Below are 21808 nucleotides of genomic sequence, written 5' to 3'. Positions count from 1 at the left end.
TTAGAGTTAACTAATGGATAGTTGACGTAGGGACAAGTAAAAGTTCATTGTTATTATGTTAATTATCCACCGGTTATCTTTAACCAACTTTTGAGCAACTGGAACCCCAGGTTTGGTTTTTTGGTATGAATAAGGCAGGCCCTTAATTGTAAGATCAGATGGTTTACCTATACTGATTTCAAAGTGAATCGGTTTCCCGAGATCTACGATCGATTTATCGATCATCGACGCATCAAACAAAGCGCCGAATAATATGAAATCCTCTTTGATTCCGCAAATATTCTGAAAATAATTCATGACGTAATCATCATCTCATTTTACACACATTTTCTTGCGAGATTTTGAGTTGGATGTTATAACTCAGGGGCCGGTTCCATAGTCAAGACGTAAAACCCATAAGTGGGTCAATCTCAGATCGGCTATAAAACTAACATGGTCTCAGACTGGTCTTAAGTCTGAGCCCTGACTATGGAACCGGCCCCAGGACCTAATTTCATTATTTAAGCTTTTAATTAAACTGGTTTTAGTTTTCTCTTTTCTCTTTTTTATATATGATGTAAAGCCAATGAGCATATTTTATATGGATTTTAGGCTGAATAAATTATCATTACTAATTTAATTCACACATTTTCATGCTTTTTCAGATTTTTCAAGCAGAAATTCAATTTTCACAATGTTCAATGAGATTTTTTTCACAATGAGATTTTAATCAAATAATATAGATATCATTTACAAACCTCTGATAATTCGCTAGCATCTGATATTTCGACTCCCGTTGATAGGGCTTCGTTGTCGTCGGTCAGTTGCGTTTTAATGCTCATCAGTAAGCGCCCCCTATAGGCGGCGCCTTCGCCGAGACCGCAGTTCAATTCTTTCTCTTTGTTCGTTAAAGTCGTACCACGCGGCGCTCCGTAGAAATTCAACCACGACGGTCCGAACATCGGCATAAATCCTGCAAATATTCCGAAACGCATATTATTCAAAATTCATTGTTCTAGAGATAGTCAAGTTAATCTCGAAATGCTCTAATTCGAATTCAATATACAGCAAACAACTCGCCCAACTCATACTCGCCTAACATTGCAACAAACTAACCGGTGAATTGATTTTCTAATCCTTAACTAGGACTTCACTTAACTCTAAGGTTTATTCTGCAGGTCAATCCCAGGTTTAAGTTAGTCTCAGAGTTTGGTATGAGATATTTTAAGCTGAGGACAAGATCATAGGAGCAATCACAAGATTTCTGGACTTCATAACTGGGCCACAGTCCCTTTGATATAAGCCCATTTTGGACAGTAAAACAAGGCCCATAGTTCTTGATTTAAGTCAATACATCTATCATTTTTGTCAAAAAAATCCTTTTAAGTCAATATTTGCATTGTCAAAACAAGCCCCTAGTCCTTTTAAGTGAATATTTGTATTGTAAAACTAGGCCCCTAGTCTTTTGAATTGAGCCCTTATTTGGACTACAGAACTGTGTCGCTAGTCTGTACCGTATTCTCCCGAGTTCGATATTTCGTTCAGCGGTAAAAACGTCGTCGCGACGATGTCGTTTTTCACCGTATCGTCGTCCAGTATTTGAATTTTGATCCGGTTGCACAGCGGCGGAAAAACCTCGCGGAACGTGAACTTCTCGTTCCACTCCGGTTTATATGTCTTCTTCTTAACCTTAGTTTTAGCCTTCGAAAAAAAATAACAAAAACAAATATAGCTGCAAAGCAGCGATACGGGCTTTCTGCAGTACAAGGTCCAGTCCAGTTCCACAGTTATGAGTTTATTTTTGAGTTGGAAAGTCAAATTCTAAATTGGCTACTTTGGGAACTGAGTCCAGGTTTTGAGAAAGGTCGACTGTGCTGGGGTTGATGGGTCTGGTATTGTATAGATGAAATGAAATTGAAGCTGAGTAATGTGGATGGCACCGTAACATGCTAACATCTGCAGCAGTACACAAAGCACTATCATATTTCATGGGTGGCTGAAGCCCTAAATCTTTTTTCTAATCTTTTACCTGTTCAGTTTTGTTACATAAAACATGTTTGCAATAGTACCGGTACCGATTAAATTATTTTAAGTTTTTCTTTGAATCATTTTAAGTCGACGAGCCATATTCAATACGAATTCTAGGCTCAGTAAAGTATAATCATAATCATTATCTCAATTATAAATATTACGATTATTATTATCAATAAATGTACTCACAGTATGACCGGCGAATGAAACCTGCACAAACGGATCGATCAAAGCACGACTGCCGCCGAAAAACGCTTTACGAACTCCGGCCATCACGTCTGTCGTCATCTGAGGCAAGTCTTCCGCTTTATGAATCTTGATTTCTAATTCAGCCATCTGCCGCTCTTTAGCCATACCCGTCGGTAACAATAAATTCCTGTTAAAAGGAAATATCGACGCGGGTTTAAGATAAACACGAATAGAATCCAATCCCAGTTTAGTTCCTCAGTAATGGACAAAGTTCCACAGTTCTGGACTCAGTTCCAAAGTTACAGATCCAGTTTTACAATTCTGTATACACAAATCTGGACACAGTTCCACAGTTCTATACTGTCTCCAGAACTGCGGAACTAGATCCAGAAATGTGGAACTGGATTTAGAAGTATCGAACTGGATTTTGAACTGTGGAACTGAGTCCAGAACTGTGGAACTGTCATCACTTATAATAAATGGGTGAATATTTTCAAGTTTTACTTACTCCTCGATATCGTCCAGATCATCGGCGCCCAGTTGTTTCGGGACGCTCTAAATTAATCAGCATAAAAAGAAAAACAACAAAAAATGCCTTTAATTGAAATCACATATTAATTACTCTACTAAACGGTGTATGAATGAAGCATACTCAATGAGCAATGAAGCAGATATCAGAACTTATATAATACAGAGATAGCGTTGAAACATCTGGAGGCTCGAAATAGTTAAACATTTTTTTACTGGGAAGTTTTCTAAGATATTTCAATGAGAATATAGAATGCTTAGATTAAATTCAACGAAAACAGTTTCAAAGTTTTCTAATATTTTTTTACGCGATTGAGAACGTTTTTTTTTTTGGGTGAGATTCCGAACGAAAATTTTGCATTTTCGAAGAACGGTGCTCAATGTAAACAGATCATGCTCGTTCTATTGCTGCTAGTGTGAATGCAGCACAATGTGTGCGTGTGCCCGATGAAAAACCGTTTTGCAAAAAGATGAAACAGGATAGAAAATAATAGAAACAATGCCGAAAAAGTTTTACCCATATTTTCTGTAAACGGAAAAAAAATAAGTAAATGATTAATATACATTAATGTCAAGGGGGATGAGGGGAGGGGGTGAGGGGAGGGGGAAACGGTCGAAGGGGGAGTTGTAAAGAAACACCACATGACATATTAATATTATTTCATGCAAGGCAAGGTTAGGAATTCTTAATTTATCAGCCATTTTGTCTTATCTAAATCTACCAGTGCGGGTCAAAACAAACCCACCCTCTAGATGATCTCGGCATGATCTGATAACTCATGGATCATTTTTAGAAGCAGACCAGTCCCAGTTTTTGAGTGTTTGAATGTAACTTTGACTCGGTTATGGCTGGAATTCATTCATTTCAAACGTTTAAAACCAAGAGTCAAATTTCAACTCATAACCGCGTGAAACACCTTCATCCAGGAGTATCTCATCAGCTGCACAGCCTTGACTTACATTTACTTGGCCTGTTTTAATTCTATAGCCTGTATAACAACTTAGGACCAGTCTAGCTCATTTTGGTTCTATAGCTAATCTAACAACTTAAGACTAGTTTAAGCTTATTTTGGTTCTGTAACCAATCTTACAACTTCAGACTAAGCTCATTTTAGTTCTATAACAGTCTAATCTAACCACTTAAGACCAGTCTAAGCTCATTTTGGTTCTATAGCTAATCTAACAACTTAAGACTAGTTTAAGCTTATTTTGGTTCTGTAACCAATCTTACAACTTCAGACTAAGCTCATTTTAGTTCTATAACAGTCTAATCTAACCACTTAAGACCAGTCTAAGCTCATTTTGGTTCTATAGCTAATCTAACAACTTAAGACTAGTTTAAGCTTATTTTGGTTCTGTAACCAATCTTACAACTTCAGACTAAGCTCATTTTAGTTCTATAACAGTCTAATCTAACCACTTAAGACCAGTCTAAGCTCATTTTGGTTCTATAGCGAATCTAACAACTTAAGACTAGTTTAAGCTTATTTTGGTTCTGTAAGCAATCTTACAACTTCAGACTAAGCTCATTTTAGTTCTATAACAGTCTAACTTAACAACTTAAGACCAGTCTAAGCTCATTGTAGTTCTCTATAACAAGACCAGTCTGAGCTCATGGTGGTTCTATAACCAATCTAACAACACTCCTAAGACAACTTCTAGACTCTAGTGAAGACTGTGCGACTGGACCCCGGTTGATAGCAACACCAAATAAAACCTACTTGAAGCAGTGGGAGAGAACTGCTATAAACATAAAATGAACGTAAGGAATTTGATATAATCAAATTTAAACAAAATTGATTGCACTAATTGATAATACACACCTGAGTACTAAGCATAAGGGTAAATAATAGTATGTAACAAAGTAACACCACGGTAAACAACAAGAGTTTACAAAATAATAGAAATACAATAGAAAGAAATTAAAGTTTATTCGATTAAAAAAATCAGCGGAATTGAACACTACACCGACGTCGAAGAAAGGACGACTAGAAATGACTATGAATTCAAATATTCAGCAAAATGTTTTTTTTAAAAATCTTTTACCATTTGATCCTGTGCGAAATGGAGTTAGAAATTTCAAGAAAAGTCAAAAACTATTACTAACCGCAACAGTAACTACCAACGATTAACACCTATCAGTAACTTATACTAATAGAGAACATGTATATATTACTCATGAATATAATGTTTTTAAAACGTGTTACAGGGTTTGTAGCCGCCGGACTGAGGAGAATCCAAAGATGAGTTGCTGGCAATTTTCTTAATCAATAATCAAGCCATGAAATAAGAACATGCATCCATGATCAAATTTGAAACCTATTCACTACTTTCAACTTTGACAAAGTCGTAAAGGCGCAATGGACCACGACTGAATTTGTCATTCCTGCGATAACATTCAGTGCAAAATGTACAAGTACTTCACTGCACTTCACAGCACTTACCAGCATTCAGCAGGGTTGGGTTTCATAAATGTGGAAGAGAGAACTTTTTAAAATTCGATGGCGCCAATTTCGATTCACGGTTAGCTTACCTTGACGGGTTCACCTTTACCGATAACCATTATAGTACACTTCAGGTACCCGCGAGGTCCGGCAGCGACATCGTCCGGGTCCATCAACACGGCCCATTTATTAGGAAACATGTGATCTGAATCATCGTAAAGAAAAGTCATCATAAAAAACTGTGTGCGAATTATTGTGACCAGTTTTATGGGTCATAACTGAAAACAATGGAAAGTTGTATACAAGCTATAGTAGTAAACGATGAAATAAATCTCACACAGTACCTGGAGCTGTGTAAACTGTACCGACATCCATTTTGAATACTCCGATTTTCTGACCGCGTCTGATTCCTGGTATGGAGCGACCTGTGGCAATCGCCTGTCACGACAAACGAAAATAGTAATTAAATACTGCATTGAGTTTCACAGTTTTGAGTGAGTTAGATTTAACTCACAGTGAAACTCTTTGGAAAATGAACTGATTTCAAGTTGTCTCTAACACACAAAACTGTGGAACTGGATCCTGAGTACAGAGTTAACTCTAACTCAAATCACCGTGGAACAGGATCCTGAGTTCAGAGTTAACTCTAACTCATAACTGCAGAAAAGGATCCTGCATTCAGAGTTAACTCTAACTCACAACTATAGAACTTGATCCTGAGCTCAGAGTTAACTCTAACTCACACAACTGTGGAACTGGATTCCAAATTCAGAGTAAAATCTAACTCATAAAACTATGGAAGTGGAGCCTGATTTCAGGGTTGTCTCTAACTCACAAATCCTGTTGAACTGGAATCTCTGTGATTGACAAGGGACGAGTGGAACTTACCGTTATGTTTATAACTTGATCGAACAATTGAGCTTTAGTCATTTTAAAATCAAACACGAAATACTGAAAAGAAAAAAGAAAAATGAAACGAAAATAGTTTTTCTTCATAACTGTGGATTGTTTTAGACTAGACTTGTCTTCGAGAACGTTAAGTATAAGTTAAACTCAAAACTTGTTCATGTTATCGTAAGCAGCGGAGATGAATTGTTACCTGTCTCGGGGTTTTTCTCGATATCAGTTTACTAACATCGAGCCATTTCGGCACCGATCGACTGGTAGCTAATGTGTGCAAGAATCCTCCTTCCTGAGAGTGCAGCAGTAATATAGATGTAATACATGTACATCAGTTAGTGTAATACATGTACATCAGTTAGTGTAATACATGTACATCAGTTAGTGTAATACATGTACATCAGTTAGTGTAATACATGTACATCAGTTAGTTCAATAGATGTACATCAGTTAGTTTAATAGATGTACATCAATTAGTGTTATACATGTACAGCAGTTAGTTTAATAGATGTACATCAATTAGTGTTATACATGTACAGCAGTTAGTTTAATAGATGTACATCAATTAATGTTATCCATTTACATCACTTTGTGTAATACATGTACATCAGTTAACTTATCATAATTAAAGCAATAGTTATTCATAAACAAATATACCTGGGGTCAGTTGCATTCATGGCTTAGATTTAAGACCAGTCTAAGTTCATTTTGGTTCTATAACCAATCTTACAACTTAAGACCAGCCGAAGCTAATTTTGGTTCTATAACCAATCTCACAAATTAAGACCGGTCTTAAGATTTAAGACCCATTATTTGAGTCGCAGGACTGTGCAAGTGGCGCCTGGCGTGTGCAAAACACTTATTTTTGTTAACAAAGTAAATCACTTACTGTTTGGTAACCGTTAAATACACATTTGCATATACGCATAATAATTAGCTATCGGCAGCATTGACCTTGACCCGTAGATTAGTGTGCAGACGTCGCCGTAGCGACGAAGCGGTTTGTGTACCTCTGCGAAATACGGATTGTTCGTTTGTTTAACAATGCGCGAATACTCTTTAACGTTGCCGACGGTAACGATTAAACTCGGGTTGATGTTCGCGCCCGAGAAATTCTTGCCCTCTTCCACCGAGACCGACACCTGCGCAAATATATAAACACAGCCGAACGTGTGAGAGATGAGAGAAAAAATCAAATACGTTCACCGCGGTTTGTAGCACCAGCATTCGCGGGATTTGATTTTCGGCACCATTGATTTTTTGTACCTTTACAAGGTGGCCACTTATCGCCCATTTACAAATCCCCCGGGGCCGGTTTTACGGACTGGTATTACCTTTAAAGCAGGGGCTAACTTTTAATTCATTTTCAATTTAGTTAGCCACCAGGTTAAAGGCTACACTGGTCTATAAAAACAGGCCCTGGGTTTTCCCAGAATTTTCCATGTGATTACACAAAATTCCCTCCGTGATTCAGAAAAATTTCTAGGTTTAAAATGTAACAATTCATTCATTTTTCATTTAATCACGTATTGACAAAGGAACGTGTGATCAATAGCATTATCCGAATTCTCTGGGTTTTCCAGGTTTTTGGTAAAATTGGTTAAATTCCTTGAGTTTTTCCGAATGTTGTCTAGAATTTTCTGATTCCTGAGTTTTCCAGGTCAGTGGCCACCCCACCCTCCTTTAAGGAGGCCAAATACCCGAATTACCTTAGCCACTTAAAAGGGAAAAGCTTAAGATATTTTGTTATGCTTCCATAAATTCAATTTTGAATTTATGAAAACATTTACAAAGCGAGACGGCCTACAGTACCCAGTACTAAAACCGCAAGAAATAATTATTTCTAGTTCCTAAATTAAATAGCTTCACAAAACTTAAAAGTATTTCTTAAATGTCGAAATAAATTGTTTTCATCTATAACAGTAAACTATGAAGTTGAAGTCATGAGTCCTCCAGAATGAGAACTGTCTAAGTCGAGAGTTCTCCAGAATAAGAACTGTCTAAGTCATGAGTCCTCCAGAATGAGAACTGTCTAAGTCGAGAGTTCTCCATAATGTATCCATGTTCGAGACGATAATATGTAAACAATCGCGCAATAACAACGAAAAAAATAATATGAAGTCCGAAAATGTTTCCTTAAGCCGGTGTTTATTCAATATTTTCACTAAATCCCAATAGTTCTTAGGAAGAGAGTTCAAATATCCGAATAACCATAGAAGCGATAACATTAAAAACCTCATTTTCTAATGAGTAAATACAGTTTATTAACACGAACGTTTTCGGGATCATATCCCCTCATCAGGTGAAATACAAGTGAATCAAATGATTAAACTACAGGTTTATATACAACATAAGTTACAAAATTACAAGTGCTAAATTCTAAGCTAATTACAAACCAAGTATTTAATTACAAACTAATTATTTGAATACATTTAGGATAAAGGATTTTTTCTCTTTGAAATGTGCTACCCCTAAATCGCTGAAGGCTAAAGTCATATATAAATTCAATTGTTTATGTGATATAAACACTTCCTATATTGGGAAAACTAAACGACATTTGGCCATCAGGATTAAGGAACACAGATCAAAGACTTCTGCGATTGGACAACATCTCGCAATTTGTCACACTTGTGATCAGGAATTCAGTAAGAACAAATTCAAAATTCTAGACAAAGGTTCATCTGATCTCGACTGTAAAATTAGGGAGGCCCTGTTTATTAAAGCGCAACGACCCTCTTTAAACCAACAATTATTTCAAAACGGCTCATCCTTTATCCTAAATGTATTCAAATAATTAGTTTGTAATTAAATACTTGGTTTGTAATTAGCTTAGAATTTAGCACTTGTAATTTTGTAACTTATGTTGTATATAAACCTGTAGTTTAATCATTTGATTCACTTGTATTTCACCTGATGAGGGGATATGATCCCGAAAACGTTCGTGTTAATAAACTGTATTTACTCATTAGAAAATGAGGTTTTTAATGTTATCGCTTCTATGGTTATTCAAATCCCAATAGTCATCAATTTCAAGAATTAGAATCTAATTTCAGTAATAAGTCACCTTCAGCATTCCTGAACATGACTATCAGGATATAGTTTAAACGTTGAATAAGCTCCTGGCTCAAAGAAAGTTTCTTGGACTTGTTACTTGTTTTTTGTTATTATTGCAAGATTTTCTAAATTTAGCAAAAGAAAATAAAGATTAACCTATAATTCCAGGTAAGCTACGTTATGATAATCCTGCTACGTTGAGGATGAATGAGATTTGAATCAAGCGCAAGAACCACTGACAGATACGCCCACTCAATCCCACACGCAATAAGGCGGCCGTTGCAAAAAGCCACATTTATGTGAAGCATCTCTTTTTTACTCAAATCAGACTACAGAGGCCGGTCAAATAGTCATGGCTTAGACTTGAGACCAGTCTAAGACTAACTTAGTTCTATGGCCAACTTAAGACCAGCCTTAAGATTTAAGACTACTTTTGGACTCAAGTCACGACTGTGCAACAGGGCCTGGAGCTAGAGATATATATTGACTAGTAACTTTGAACCTTTTGATGGACGTCAAAGCTTGCAATGAACATTTATCCGAAATACAATTGACTCCGTACGCTTCTCTATTGAAAAAAAAAACCCACACTAAAATGAAGAAAAGCTAAGGGAATATTTTCAGAAAATTCACTATGTTTTTCTTCATAATTGTCGGTTTTTTCTTCAATTGAATTAGAATTAGTCACTTGTCTACGGAAGCCATCTGCCTCTGTCAACTTGCCTCAACGGACCTCTGCACGCTTTGACTGGTTTCAACTGATTCGGGAATTCTCCTCATTCGGGAATTCTCCTCATGGCATATTCCGATACGCAGAATATGCACTACACCTACTCAGGAATGGGATAATCTGTAAACCTGATAGAAGCGGCCGGTAGAGAGCTCGTTAAACGTGTTGAAAGCCAACTGCATCACCGATTACTGGGATTTTTGCAACGTGTTTTCGCGGGCGTTTTTATCGAGATGAGTCGTATCTGTAGATCTGAAGCGGTTCTCGACGGCTCTCTCCCCGCGTTACATACATCTACAGCGATACCCGACGACGCTTGCATTGTTGTTTTCTCCCGGTACGAATCGATCGTCAAAACGAGGTCGCACGATATTTCTAAACGTTTACCGACGGCCATTCGCACTTCACAGACGTTAACGTGAAGCTAGAACAGAGATGACAAAAAAACAAATGAGGCCATCGTGGGTGAACACCGTCGATTGACGGGACATTCCCGAGTCTGTGTTATAAAGATTATATAAAATCCCACGCTAACAATAAAATCACCAGGATCCAGTTCCACAGTCGTGAGTTAGAGTTAACTCTGGGTTAAAATTAGTTCATTTCCGATGATTTAACTCCGAGTCAAATCTTAACTCAGAACTGTGGAACTGGGTCCAGGAGCTGCAGTTGCTCAAATGTTCAAGTAGGTTTGAGTTCATTGTTGCTATGGTATTTATCGGCCGGTTATGTTAAACCAACTTCATTCTGAATTGTAAATATATCTCATAATTTTGTTAAAGCACAAATATTCCTGAAGACGACTATTAGCAAATACATGCAGTTCAAATGTTGAACTATCAACTCGATGAAACATTTCGATCGCTGTTCATCGTTAGAGCGGGATTTCATACAACGGATAAAAACATTCACTAGGGCCGAATGAGGAGAGAATTCGAAAAATAAAAACCACCTCACAACCTGAAAATAAATAAAGAGACAACATCGAGTGAGACCGTGACCAAACGATGCAAGATCCGACCACAAATCACGAGGACTTCGACCAATCGCATTCGCCGTAACAGACGCGAGTTCGGCTCGTGCATGCGTGTGAAAACCCGAGCCGCGCCGCGCCCATCTGTGGGAAGACAACCATCGCCCGCGCGGGGGGAACACAACCATGCAATCTACCTTTTCCTTTTCGATACCCGATGACTCGTCGTCCGGGGCGCTTTTGTTCGTTTTCTGCGTGTACGGGCCGACTTGTAGAATGAGGGCCGGTCGAATGAGTATCCGAGACCCGACCGCGAGACGCACCGATTGTATGTGTATAGTTACCTTAGCGATAAATCGGTGAATTTACAACAGAAATGGAATCAATAAAACGATGGTTATCGATTGTTGTGCCTCGATTGAAATACGTTACTGAAAACAAGTCGAAATACATTTCCTATCTTTGACCTAAATACAGTAGACTGCGCGTATGCTTATTGCCTCTGGGCCCAGGTTCACATAAAGGATTGAGGCCTAAATCGTTTTAGATAAACTGAATTAATGAAGAAATTGAATCGATTTAAGAGTTAAACCTTTATGTGAAACTGGGCCCTGACCATCAAGCGGCCCGTGAAACAACCGGGTGGTCACCTTCTTTTTTCCCTATTTCCAGACATGCGCGATGTTTCCCTGACTCGATCTGCTAAGAATTCAATCAATAAACACAATCAATACATAAGACATATGCGGAAACTGTTTGATTTCATGCGCGATTTAACAATCTCAACATGTTTTCTGATTTTTAATTTTTTTTTCTATCAAAATTCCCCGATTTTTCTCTGATTTTTAGCTTTTTTACTAAATTCCCCGACTATTCCCTGATTTCCTCGTGAGTGGTCGTCAATATTGTAAACTTTTTCACCCTCCTACAATTCATGTGATGATGGATGACCCATTCACACACCGACGCCTCGGTCCCGCGAAATCTCAGGCAAACGCGCCGTCTACTGTTTTCTGTATTTATAGTTTGAACACTAACCTGAGAACAACATTAGACACAAACGGAGTCAAGCGAAACTGCAATTCAAATTGATTCAGATTATATTTTTCAATTGTAGATGACTAAAAATTTAGTGTCTTTACCTGATAATCAGCGACTTTGTCCATAGTGGGTTCAATTCGCATCGGTTTCCTGATGAAACAGAAAATAGAAATACAAATTTCATTCATCGCTGATCAGAAGTTAGTTTGAGTTGGGATTTTAATAAATCGCTTTTGCCTTCAAATATCTCAAGTTGAATCTTGATACAATTTGACTCAGAACTGAGTCAGTTACTGATAAAACTAAGCCTAAACTGGGACTAAAAACCGAGTCCTAGATAAAGTCGTGCTATGATACGATATCGTATACGTACTTAGTTTGACCTTTCGATAAATTGAGATTAATTTCCTCATCGTCTTCCGGACTGAGTTCTTCGTCTTGAGGTTCGGCCATCGCTGACATTGCCGACATTATATTCTGCTCGCTGTCCATACTCCTGTTCAATATAAAATACAACTTCAATATAACGAAGAAAATCTGGGCAACGACATCATGAGGTACTGTAGAATACCAGTCTTAAGTAAAGGTTTGACTTGTAAACCTTAAATACCTACACAGGAAATTTAATATTTTGAATCCTCCGCGGCCGCAAGATGTTTTAACATCCATTAAAGCGAAGCTTGGAGATTTCTATATTCAGTGTTTTCAATAAGAGCCAAGTCCCGGGCTAGACCTGTCTGTCGTTTTGTAAGGACCACCTGTTTTTTCAAACCAGCTTTCGTTTCAGGGACTGAGACATATTATAGGACCCTCCTGGCTTGTTAATTTCTTACTAAAAACACTGATATTATGTTTCTTTATCCTGTAATTTCAGATATTCTATTTCCTAAACTGATCAATCCCCCACCTGACTCCAGTGGGTGTGATTTAGTCTGGTATGGAGCTTTCTACAACAGGCCGCTCAACTTTTATGGCAAATAAACTTAAGATAAATATATATATTTATAAAAGAAAATGCCTAACTCAAGTCGACTAAGATCTGATCAGATCATCGGATCATAAGCAGTCAAGTCTGCGATATTTATATCCGGAACCTTCTCAACACGAGTGTACTTACGACCGCAACGGGTCCATCGAAAACTGATCGTAAGCCAAAACATAAGGAACGAACAAGTTCTTTTTCCTTAGACTGTTATTTTTCGCCGTAGCCAATCAGATGCGAGTATTGCGTCACATGACTTTTAGACTCGGTGCTGACCGAGTCCTAGTCCACCCGATCGCTCTTAAGATCGGGAGACAAATGAATTGGCAATCAGTGATCACGTGTACTATCTAGTCGGATCATAAGTCCTGAGCTTGGCCTAACTGAATTGATTGTTAGAAATACGAACTCCATGATTCCGTCTGCCGTGCCTCCATCCGTTTCGTCGGTCGCGAAATTATCGAACATCGGGAAATTGAAATCCTCTTCTTTCCATTTCACGTTAGCGCCGTCTGGTGGCGTATAAATCACTTCGAACGACACGCACGTCTGAAAACGGAGAGAGAAGTATGAAATATATGAATGGATCCTCATTATCCAATGAATGTATCCATTATCCGTTTCCGAGCGTTGACTTACCCTTAAGCTTTGTTGATTCGCGTCTATTAATGTTTCGGTGCTCGTGTAACTAAAATCAGTTATCAACGATTGTAGAATCATGCTGAATTCACCAATAAAACTACAAATAAAACAATCAAACAATTAACAATCAGTAATCAATGATTGTAGAATATTACTGAAATCATCAATAAAGCTATAGATAATCAACAATCAGTAATTAATGATTGTAGACTCATACTTAATTCACCAATAAAACAACAGACAAACAATCCAAAATCAGTTATTAATGATTGTAGAATTGATTGGAAAACCGTACTGAATAAAACGATGATTTGAAGACTTACGTTTTACTAAATTTACTTTTATTGTAGAAAGCCATGCGTAGAACTTCATTACCAGTGAGTGAAGTACCGAGCGGCCATCTGTACGTCTGAAATATACCGAATCATTTCATTCAGTTTCAATGAAACAATCTAATTGTTAAGCCTAATGTGCACATTGACAGAGTAACTGGAGACAACTAGTTGCAAGGAAGTTTTCATCGTATGGGAAGAACTGGCCGAATCAGTTCGCTTGAATGTGTCGATGTACACTAGCTTACGACTGGTAAACAACGATTTATATCCAGTTGCAGCCAGTTGGTCATGTTTTCTACTTTTGAGCAACTGGTTGTACTCAGTTACGGGATATCAGCTGATGTGCGCGTTCCATAATCAACACATGGCGCAACCGACTAAGATAAAGCAATTTGACACTTGACTTGTGATGTCCTCAAGAATATTTGTTAGATGACACAGTTGCTGTCGATATACGCGATGAGGACCTAGAGACCGGAACGAGCCACGCAGTTGCTGGTTTTTACTAGAGTTTCACTAGATGTGCGAGCGGTACTCGCTCACTAGCAACTGGATAGGACCAGTTGCTATTTCGAAGTACGCCAGGCTTGCTTTAAACTCAATCGAAGAAAAATCGATGAGCGGGTTCAACTTCAATACAGAATCATTCTCATAGCACAACTGCCTGGGGCTGGCGCGGGAAAACCCTGTAACCGTGGTTAGCAAACTGTGGTTTGGACGCAGGAAAACGCTGTTAGCTAACTATTGTCTTCGTGCGGCCACTTATCTTAAGTTGGTTAGCCTAACCACGGATAAGCCACAAACGACGGTTAGGCTAACAGGGTTTTCCTGCGCTTGATAAGAATCCAAAACGAAAATTTCCATCGTAAACATGAAATCAACACCAGCGCAACGTAAGCTTTTATGCTGAAATCTGTAACTCACCTCCCCGAAATAAACGCTGCCATTTTGCGAGGCGACTGTTTTCGTATCGTAGATATAATCTGAAAGAACGAAGTGAGAAAATATTGATTGTATTCATAACAAATTTTACGTTGATGTATCCGCCTCGGCAAGTAATAATCAATCAACTCCGGGGTAAACAGAGTCCGGGGGCACGTGATAATCAGAGGTAATCAAACTCCGGGGTAAACAGAGTCCGGGGGCACGTGATAATCAGAGGTATTCAGGGGCGGATCCGAGCTATATTCCACTCTGTTCCAAAATATAGTCAGAAAAATGTGAATAACATATTTTGTAGAAGTACAGGCACGGATTCTGACGGTAGGCACGCGCTACGGCTGCGAAAATCTCGTTTCTACAAGATGAGGTAGATAATTTCAAACAAAAAGCACATAATTCTTCAAGATTTTGTCTTTATTACCCGGAAACTACGTCTCATTGCAGTTAGTTTGCTAGAAAGTGCATCTTGCATCTATTCATTCAATCTGAACTACAGAGATTTTTTTCCACGCTAATCTCGAGTCAATCTACGCGAACAAAATCTCTGAATTGAATTTTTTCAAGTCGATTAACGTTTCCAATGTGAAATAATTGAAATCAGTATACGGCTGAGGTGGTTGTTATTGTACACCTGCCGAACGAACGACTGCTGATTAATTCATCGATGGTATTTATTCGCTGTAACGCGTGAAACAGCTGTTTACAATGAATACAATGTGGACACCAGAGTCGTACTGGATATACGCAGTCAAATACTGTGGCTGAAGTCAAGCGAGGATCATTACATCAACGACTTATCGCAACAATCGGTTAAATTTAAAAAATTGATTTAGAAATACAAATTGGGACTTCAGTAACGTGACCTATCCAAAATGATGTCTTACACTAAGGCCTAGTAAAATGAATTGGAAATATTAAGTGGGACTCAAAAATTAGAGATGACTTCAAAATTAAATCCAAATGATGACTTACACTAAGTAAATTGAATTAGAAATATAAATTGAGACTCAAAAATAGAGATGATTTCGGTAATGTGACCTATCCAAAATGATGACTTACACTTTAGAACGGGTAGATTGAATTGGAAATACAAATTGCGACTCAAAAAGAAGAGACAACTTAAGTTATTCGATGTAAATTGAATTGGAAAATACAAATTGCGACTCAAAGTGAAGAAAGTAAAGTAAAAGTTAAGTGACGCCTCAGACGATGATGACTTAACAGAGTTTGAAGAAGTCGCCTTTATTAGGGGCCTACCAAAAATAGAACAGTGGAACTGGGTACCGGTACGTACTCCCTGAACGAGGTGTCCTCGTACAAACTCACCCCTGAATGAGAGCCGACCGAATCTATTGCCTTTACCCCTCAGATTATCCACGTAACGCAATTGTAATTCCAACGCCATCTTTTAATCGTTTTAAGTACTATTTTTTCGCGATGTTCATGATCTGAAAGAGAAATAAATTAACTTCGATTAGATTCGATTTTTTTTAAAGTCTGAAATTGGGAATGCCACTGGGATGTAGATTATAAAATCCATGATGAAAAAAATGAATAAGTTTGAAAAATTTATTGAAAATTTTCAGTTTTCAACTTTTAACCATTGTCAAGGAATGTGGATTTAATAAATGGAGTCTTTAAAAGTACCGGTATTTCTACCTCTTGACCCCCTTGACTACCACTTCTCTTTTGTTCCTAAAAGCATGGTTCCCACAGTCAGGCCAACATGAATTAAAAAATCAATGGAATCTAATGAATTCCCCGAATATTTTCCTGATTTGAGGAAAATTTCTCAAGTTCCCAAATATTTCCAAACTGGGAATATTATTTCAAAATTCCCAAAAGTTTTTCCTAATTTCCCGGTACTATGGGAACCATGCGATAGGATCTAACTCTGAAATTTGAATTGAAACAACAAATGTATACATTACAATCAAAGGTAAAATAACACATCGTATCAAAAAGGCCCTAGCGGAAAAAACAATTTATTTTTTAATGGTTTTTAGAGGGGTAACCCTGCGCATGTATAGTTAGACAAAAAAATTATTCAGAATACCATGGTAACGATGAACTTTTAATTGTCACTATTGTCAACTAACCACTGGTTATAAGATAAAAAACCCACTATATACAGATTAAAATTTATAAAATCGAGAATCTATTCAATCAAAAAAAAAGACACAACATTTCGATCTCACACTACAGGGATCATCGTCATGTATTAGGCCCAAGTCTCACCAACGTTTGAGAAACTGGCCCCAGGATTATGAGTGTTTTTCTAGACGAGGTGTATCACCCATATGTATTTTACCTGTTTGTTCTAGTACGCGTGTGATAGGCCTATAAACCGTATTTTCCGTATCAAAATCCAAAATGACATTTAAGACGCAATAAAAGGTATCCAGATGTATTTAGTTCCGTAGAGCGTAGAGCCGTGTAGGGTATATACCACAAATACATTCATTTATATATATATATATATATATATTAATTAAATAGTGTATACATGCAGCAGCGCTATAAGCCTGACCCAATACGACGCGATGTATACAGAATTCCAATTCGAACATCTGTCACTATCGAACAACAGAGTTATTAACTTGCATTTTTCAACAATCAATAGCCACTCAGAGGGGATAGTTGCAGCCACTCAGTGTGAGGGGGCTTGACGTCACGGGTCGTTTCCGCTAAAGAGGGGATGTGTTCTAGATCTCAGACTCAAACCAGTTTCTCACTACAAGATTAAAAAAATAGAATAGGCCTATAGATTTGATTTCTATTTTGGTTTCACGAACCTCCAGTTTGTCTCAGCCAGTCAGACTCCTTAATTACCTCAGTTTGTTTCTGAGTCCCAGTCAGACTTGTACTAAAATATCAGTCCAGCTTGTCCCCCCCCCCCTCTTAGTTTGACGAGTCCCAAGCAGACTCTGAAATTACCTAAGTTTGTCCATTTAATCAATTCACTTTGTCTTACTCTTTGAGTCCCCTGTTGGACTCCTAACTAAGTTACCTCAGTTTCCCCTGAGTCCCAGTGAGACTCCCTGGGCCCTGTGGATTAATCACCCCAGTTTGACTTAAGAAAAAATACGTAACTAACATGATTAATTGAATTGAATTGTTTAAAAAAAATTAATTTTCAATTAAATTTCAACGGTTAAAACTAATGACATTCTCAATTTCAAAGAATTAGACAAGTCAGCATAAGACACTTATTCTTACCGATCAATATAGTATGTATTTAGTCATATTCAGAAGGAAAAACGTTGTTTTCAAAGATTTTCAAAAGTAAATCCGGTGGAAAAGTTTTGACAAGTTCAATCGCGACATGTTCATTGAACTATTCATTCGCCATCTATCGGAGAGGCTAGTAAGCAGGTTCGAATCCCGATTTATGAAAGCGTCGAAAAATCAAGGAAATTATGTGGATCAATGACGTAGGCTTAATCGAAAGAGAGTGAAAAAACTGCTGGTTAAAAAGTTACGCTTTTGAATAGTGTTGTCATTTAGTTTTGATCAAACTTTTTAAAGTTTTAAAAAGTTTTAACCTTTAGAGTACCAACTCGGCATATACCTTACAATAAGTACGAATACTTATTGGTTGGCTGCCTAATGAGCCGAAGATACAAAGAAAGATTAGAAAGAAAGAAAGGGGGCGTCACTCCGCACTTTTGGAATGCACCATGGATACAGTCCCGTAGAATGTCCAATCCGTATTTTCTAGCCATCCTGAAGCCATCTCCGCAATACAATCTGAAACATTAAAAAGAATAAAATACATGACCAAACCAGAATGATTGATCTCAGCCGGGTTCGACACTGCGACCGGTAAGTCTTCAGACGAGCACTCTAACCACTGGACCATAGACCCGTGGTAGTCGCAGGGGATTTTAAGTTTGGTTTTCAGTACGCAACTTTGTATGTGTTTGCGATTTTCAGAATACATCGCCAACAGTTTTTCAAACCGATGAAAACATACAGCTAGTGGGGTTAACTGAGGACACATCATGATGATAATTAATTGTATTTAATTCGTCGATTTGGTCGAAATAATTTGGGTGGCGTTAATCGGGTTCGAATCCCATCAGAACATTTTGATTTTCTACACTTGGCGGGAATATCAGCACTTTTCATTGGTCAGGATAATGACGTCACGCTGTCGGTATAAAAACCCAGGTCAGCTGATCCCTCCTTCCAGTTCGGCCATTTTGCAGGTAAGCAAAGATTCATTTTTTTCTATCAGGTTTTAAAAGTAAATTTATATAACTATACCTAAAATATTTCTTGTACCATTTACGTTAGGTAATTTCCGAAAATAAGTTCCGAAAGGACAAATTATAAAATAGGTGTGAAATGTGTGTAAATTTGGTTATTTTACTAATTAAAAGCACTTTCCGTGTTACTCTTAAAATTTTTGAAGAATTCGCAATTTCCATGACATTGATTTTCAATATAGATAGCCATAATTAAGAAATTATATGCAATTTCATTGTTTAAAGCATCTGTAAAAGTTAAGTAAATTTTCTGCTGTTCATTTAATCTACGCGGTAAAGCGGCTCGTTGACATGCCTAGGAGTAATACACAGACAGCTCAGTCTATTCAACCATGACTCGAATGTATAGAAACCTTTCATTCGAAGCGTCGTTCAACTTAATCCTGCTGGCTTCTATATCTATTATTAAGAAAATAATGATAAAATAATTTAATGTTAATTATTATTATTACTTAATAGAAACTCGATTTAGCTATTTCTTAGAGTCAATAATTTTCGATTTTCTTGATTTTTATAAGATTGTTTTTACATTGCAGTAGCAGCAGCAGCATCAACAGCAGCAGTTAAAAAAGCAACAGTTATAAAAGTAACAGCAGCAGTACAACGACAACTACAACAATTACAAGTTCAACAATTAAAACTTGAACTTCAACTTTGAATATGTCTACAAAATATGACCTTTTTTCGGGACTGTTAAAGCTGGTACGCGCCGAGGTGCTGACGCTCGACCCTGAAACCCTCGGCGCGTTTTTTGATTTGAGTAAGTACAAAGTCTACTTCATCAATCTCAATCTGGGGTATCTCAAATTCTCGATTATTTTTGATGAACATCTCAAATTATTTGATTTCCAACATCCGAAATTATTTGATATCAAATTCACAATCACAATTATTTTATCTAAATCTCCTTTTTATCTAAATATCCTAAATCTCAAATTGTCTAAATCTCAATTATTTCGAATATCATCAATTAAAAAATCTAATATCATCTAATTTCAATTTCTTTCAATTCTCTTTTTAATTTTGGAAAACTCAATTTATGTCACACTGATAAAATTAGGACATTTATTTTGAACATATCATTTTATGTTTCTAGTCTCTTATTCTATTTCAAATTTCAATTGTTCGGGTATAATTTTTTCATTTTGACGAATGATGCAATTCTGTCACCACCCTTAAACTCGATTGAATTTGGTAACAAATCTAATGGTGAATAAATTTTGAATTGAATTGAATAGTGAGTAGAGGCTCTGGTGGATGAGAATTAACTTGAGGAAGTAACCTCATTTCCTGGTTCCTGGTTTCGGTTTCAAATATCGTCGAAATTGTGATATATTCCTCATGTTATTCATGTGAATGCTGTATCCAGTCAATAGAGATAAGTTACAACATAAATAGATAAAACTGTCTAGGTCTCCAGACCAATGCACTTCATAGAAAATCCTGATTTACGTTCGATAAATCAAGTAATTGGACTGCGCAGTTCAGTCCATTTACTATTTAGTCAGTAAGCAGACTTCAGTTTAGTCCATATTTTAATCAGTAACTGGACTGGCCAGGTTTAGTCCATAGTGTATTTAGTCAATAACTGGACTGCGATGTAGTCCATAGTTAAGTCAATAACTGGACTGCGGTTAGGTCCATATTTTAGTCGATACCTGGACTGCGGTTTAGTCCATATTTTAGTCAATAACTGAACTGCAGTTTAGTCCATAGTTAAGTCAATAACTGGACTGCGGTTTAGTCCATAGTTTAGTCAATAACTGGACTGCGGTTTAGTCCATAGTTTAGTCAATAACTGGACTGCGGTTTAGTCCATAGTTTAGTCAATAACTGGACTGCAGTTTAGTTGATAGTTAAGTCAGGAACCGGATAGCTGTTTTGTCCGTATCCAGATACCCATCACATTATGGGACCAACATTTTAGATACCGCTGAAAAGTAGCACTAGTATTTACGGTACTTTTGTTTTTCTCTGCGACTCCAGGATCCGAAAACATGTGATTTTCTTTTTTATTAATCATTCGTCAATCGTCAGGAAATTCAGGATCACTATTTTTGATTTATTGGTTAAACTTTGTTCTTTGTATCTCTAGGTAGTTTCTCACGACAGTTTGAGATCCCGAGATTATGGCGGGAAGGAGGTACCTCGCAACTGCTATCATTTCGGCTAACTATTCTAAAGCCACACCCACTCAATGTTTATACTAGATCTAAACTACAGATATGATGTTTGATACGAATGTCGTACACTAGCTCGGCTCATAGTCCGAATCTTCATCGTCTAATTGTTGGCAAATCCTAGATATTGTGGCCTTGCGGCAAATACAGTTTACACACGATTTATTTCTAACGGATTCATTATTACGGTCAATGGTTGGCACCTCGTTAGGTACTGAGTCTTATACAGTGAGTTTACTCAGTATCGGGACCACAGTTTACTCAGTATCGGGACCACAGTTTACTCAGTATCGGGACCACAGTTTACTCAGTATCGGGACCACAGTTTACTCAGTATCGGGACCACAGTTTACTCAGTATCGGGATCACAGTTTACTCAGTATCGGGATCACAGTTTAGTCAGTATCGGGACCGCAGTTTATTCAGTATTGGGATCACAGTTTACTCAGAATCGGGATCACAGTTTACTCAGTATCGGGATCACAGTTTAGTCAGTATCGGGACCACAGTTTAGTCAGTATCGGTACCACAGTTTAGTCAGTATCGGGACCACAGTTTAGTTAGTATCGGTACCACTGTTTAGTTAG

General features: G+C 37.5%; 2 protein-coding genes across 2 annotated transcripts in view; both read right to left on the bottom strand.

Moving 5' to 3' along the window:
• The window catches only part of LOC141910709 (otoferlin-like), a 30676-nt gene extending 23581 nt beyond the window's left edge, over window positions 1–7095 (bottom strand). Inside the window, exons 1-10 of the mRNA XM_074801442.1 lie at window positions 6961–7095; window positions 6271–6363; window positions 6060–6122; window positions 5516–5609; window positions 5261–5376; window positions 2708–2754; window positions 2200–2386; window positions 1494–1680; window positions 738–952; window positions 168–282 (exon numbers count right to left, since the gene is read on the bottom strand). Coding sequence (XP_074657543.1) covers window positions 168–282; window positions 738–952; window positions 1494–1680; window positions 2200–2386; window positions 2708–2754; window positions 5261–5376; window positions 5516–5609; window positions 6060–6122; window positions 6271–6363; window positions 6961–6999 — 1156 coding nt within the window. The 5' untranslated portion in view covers window positions 7000–7095. The remainder of the gene's footprint in view (window positions 1–167; window positions 283–737; window positions 953–1493; window positions 1681–2199; window positions 2387–2707; window positions 2755–5260; window positions 5377–5515; window positions 5610–6059; window positions 6123–6270; window positions 6364–6960) is intronic.
• Window positions 7005–18083, bottom strand: LOC141910618 (otoferlin-like). Its single transcript, XM_074801312.1, has 12 exons — window positions 17990–18083; window positions 16097–16218; window positions 14753–14811; window positions 13817–13902; window positions 13491–13590; window positions 13261–13400; window positions 12243–12365; window positions 11971–12019; window positions 11026–11172; window positions 10148–10279; window positions 7128–7213; window positions 7005–7083 (listed from the first exon to the last, which is right to left on the bottom strand). The coding sequence occupies exons 2-12, from the start codon at window positions 16173–16175 to the stop codon at window positions 7005–7007; spliced, it is 1080 nt and encodes a 359-aa protein (XP_074657413.1). The 5' UTR covers window positions 16176–16218; window positions 17990–18083.
• Between the last annotated feature and the right edge of the window lie 3725 nt (window positions 18084–21808).

Source organism: Tubulanus polymorphus, chromosome 9 (genome assembly GCF_964204645.1).
Source record: "Tubulanus polymorphus chromosome 9, tnTubPoly1.2, whole genome shotgun sequence".
NCBI lineage: Eukaryota > Metazoa > Nemertea > Palaeonemertea > Tubulaniformes > Tubulanidae > Tubulanus > Tubulanus polymorphus.
This window is presented reverse-complemented; position numbering and strand designations above follow the sequence as displayed.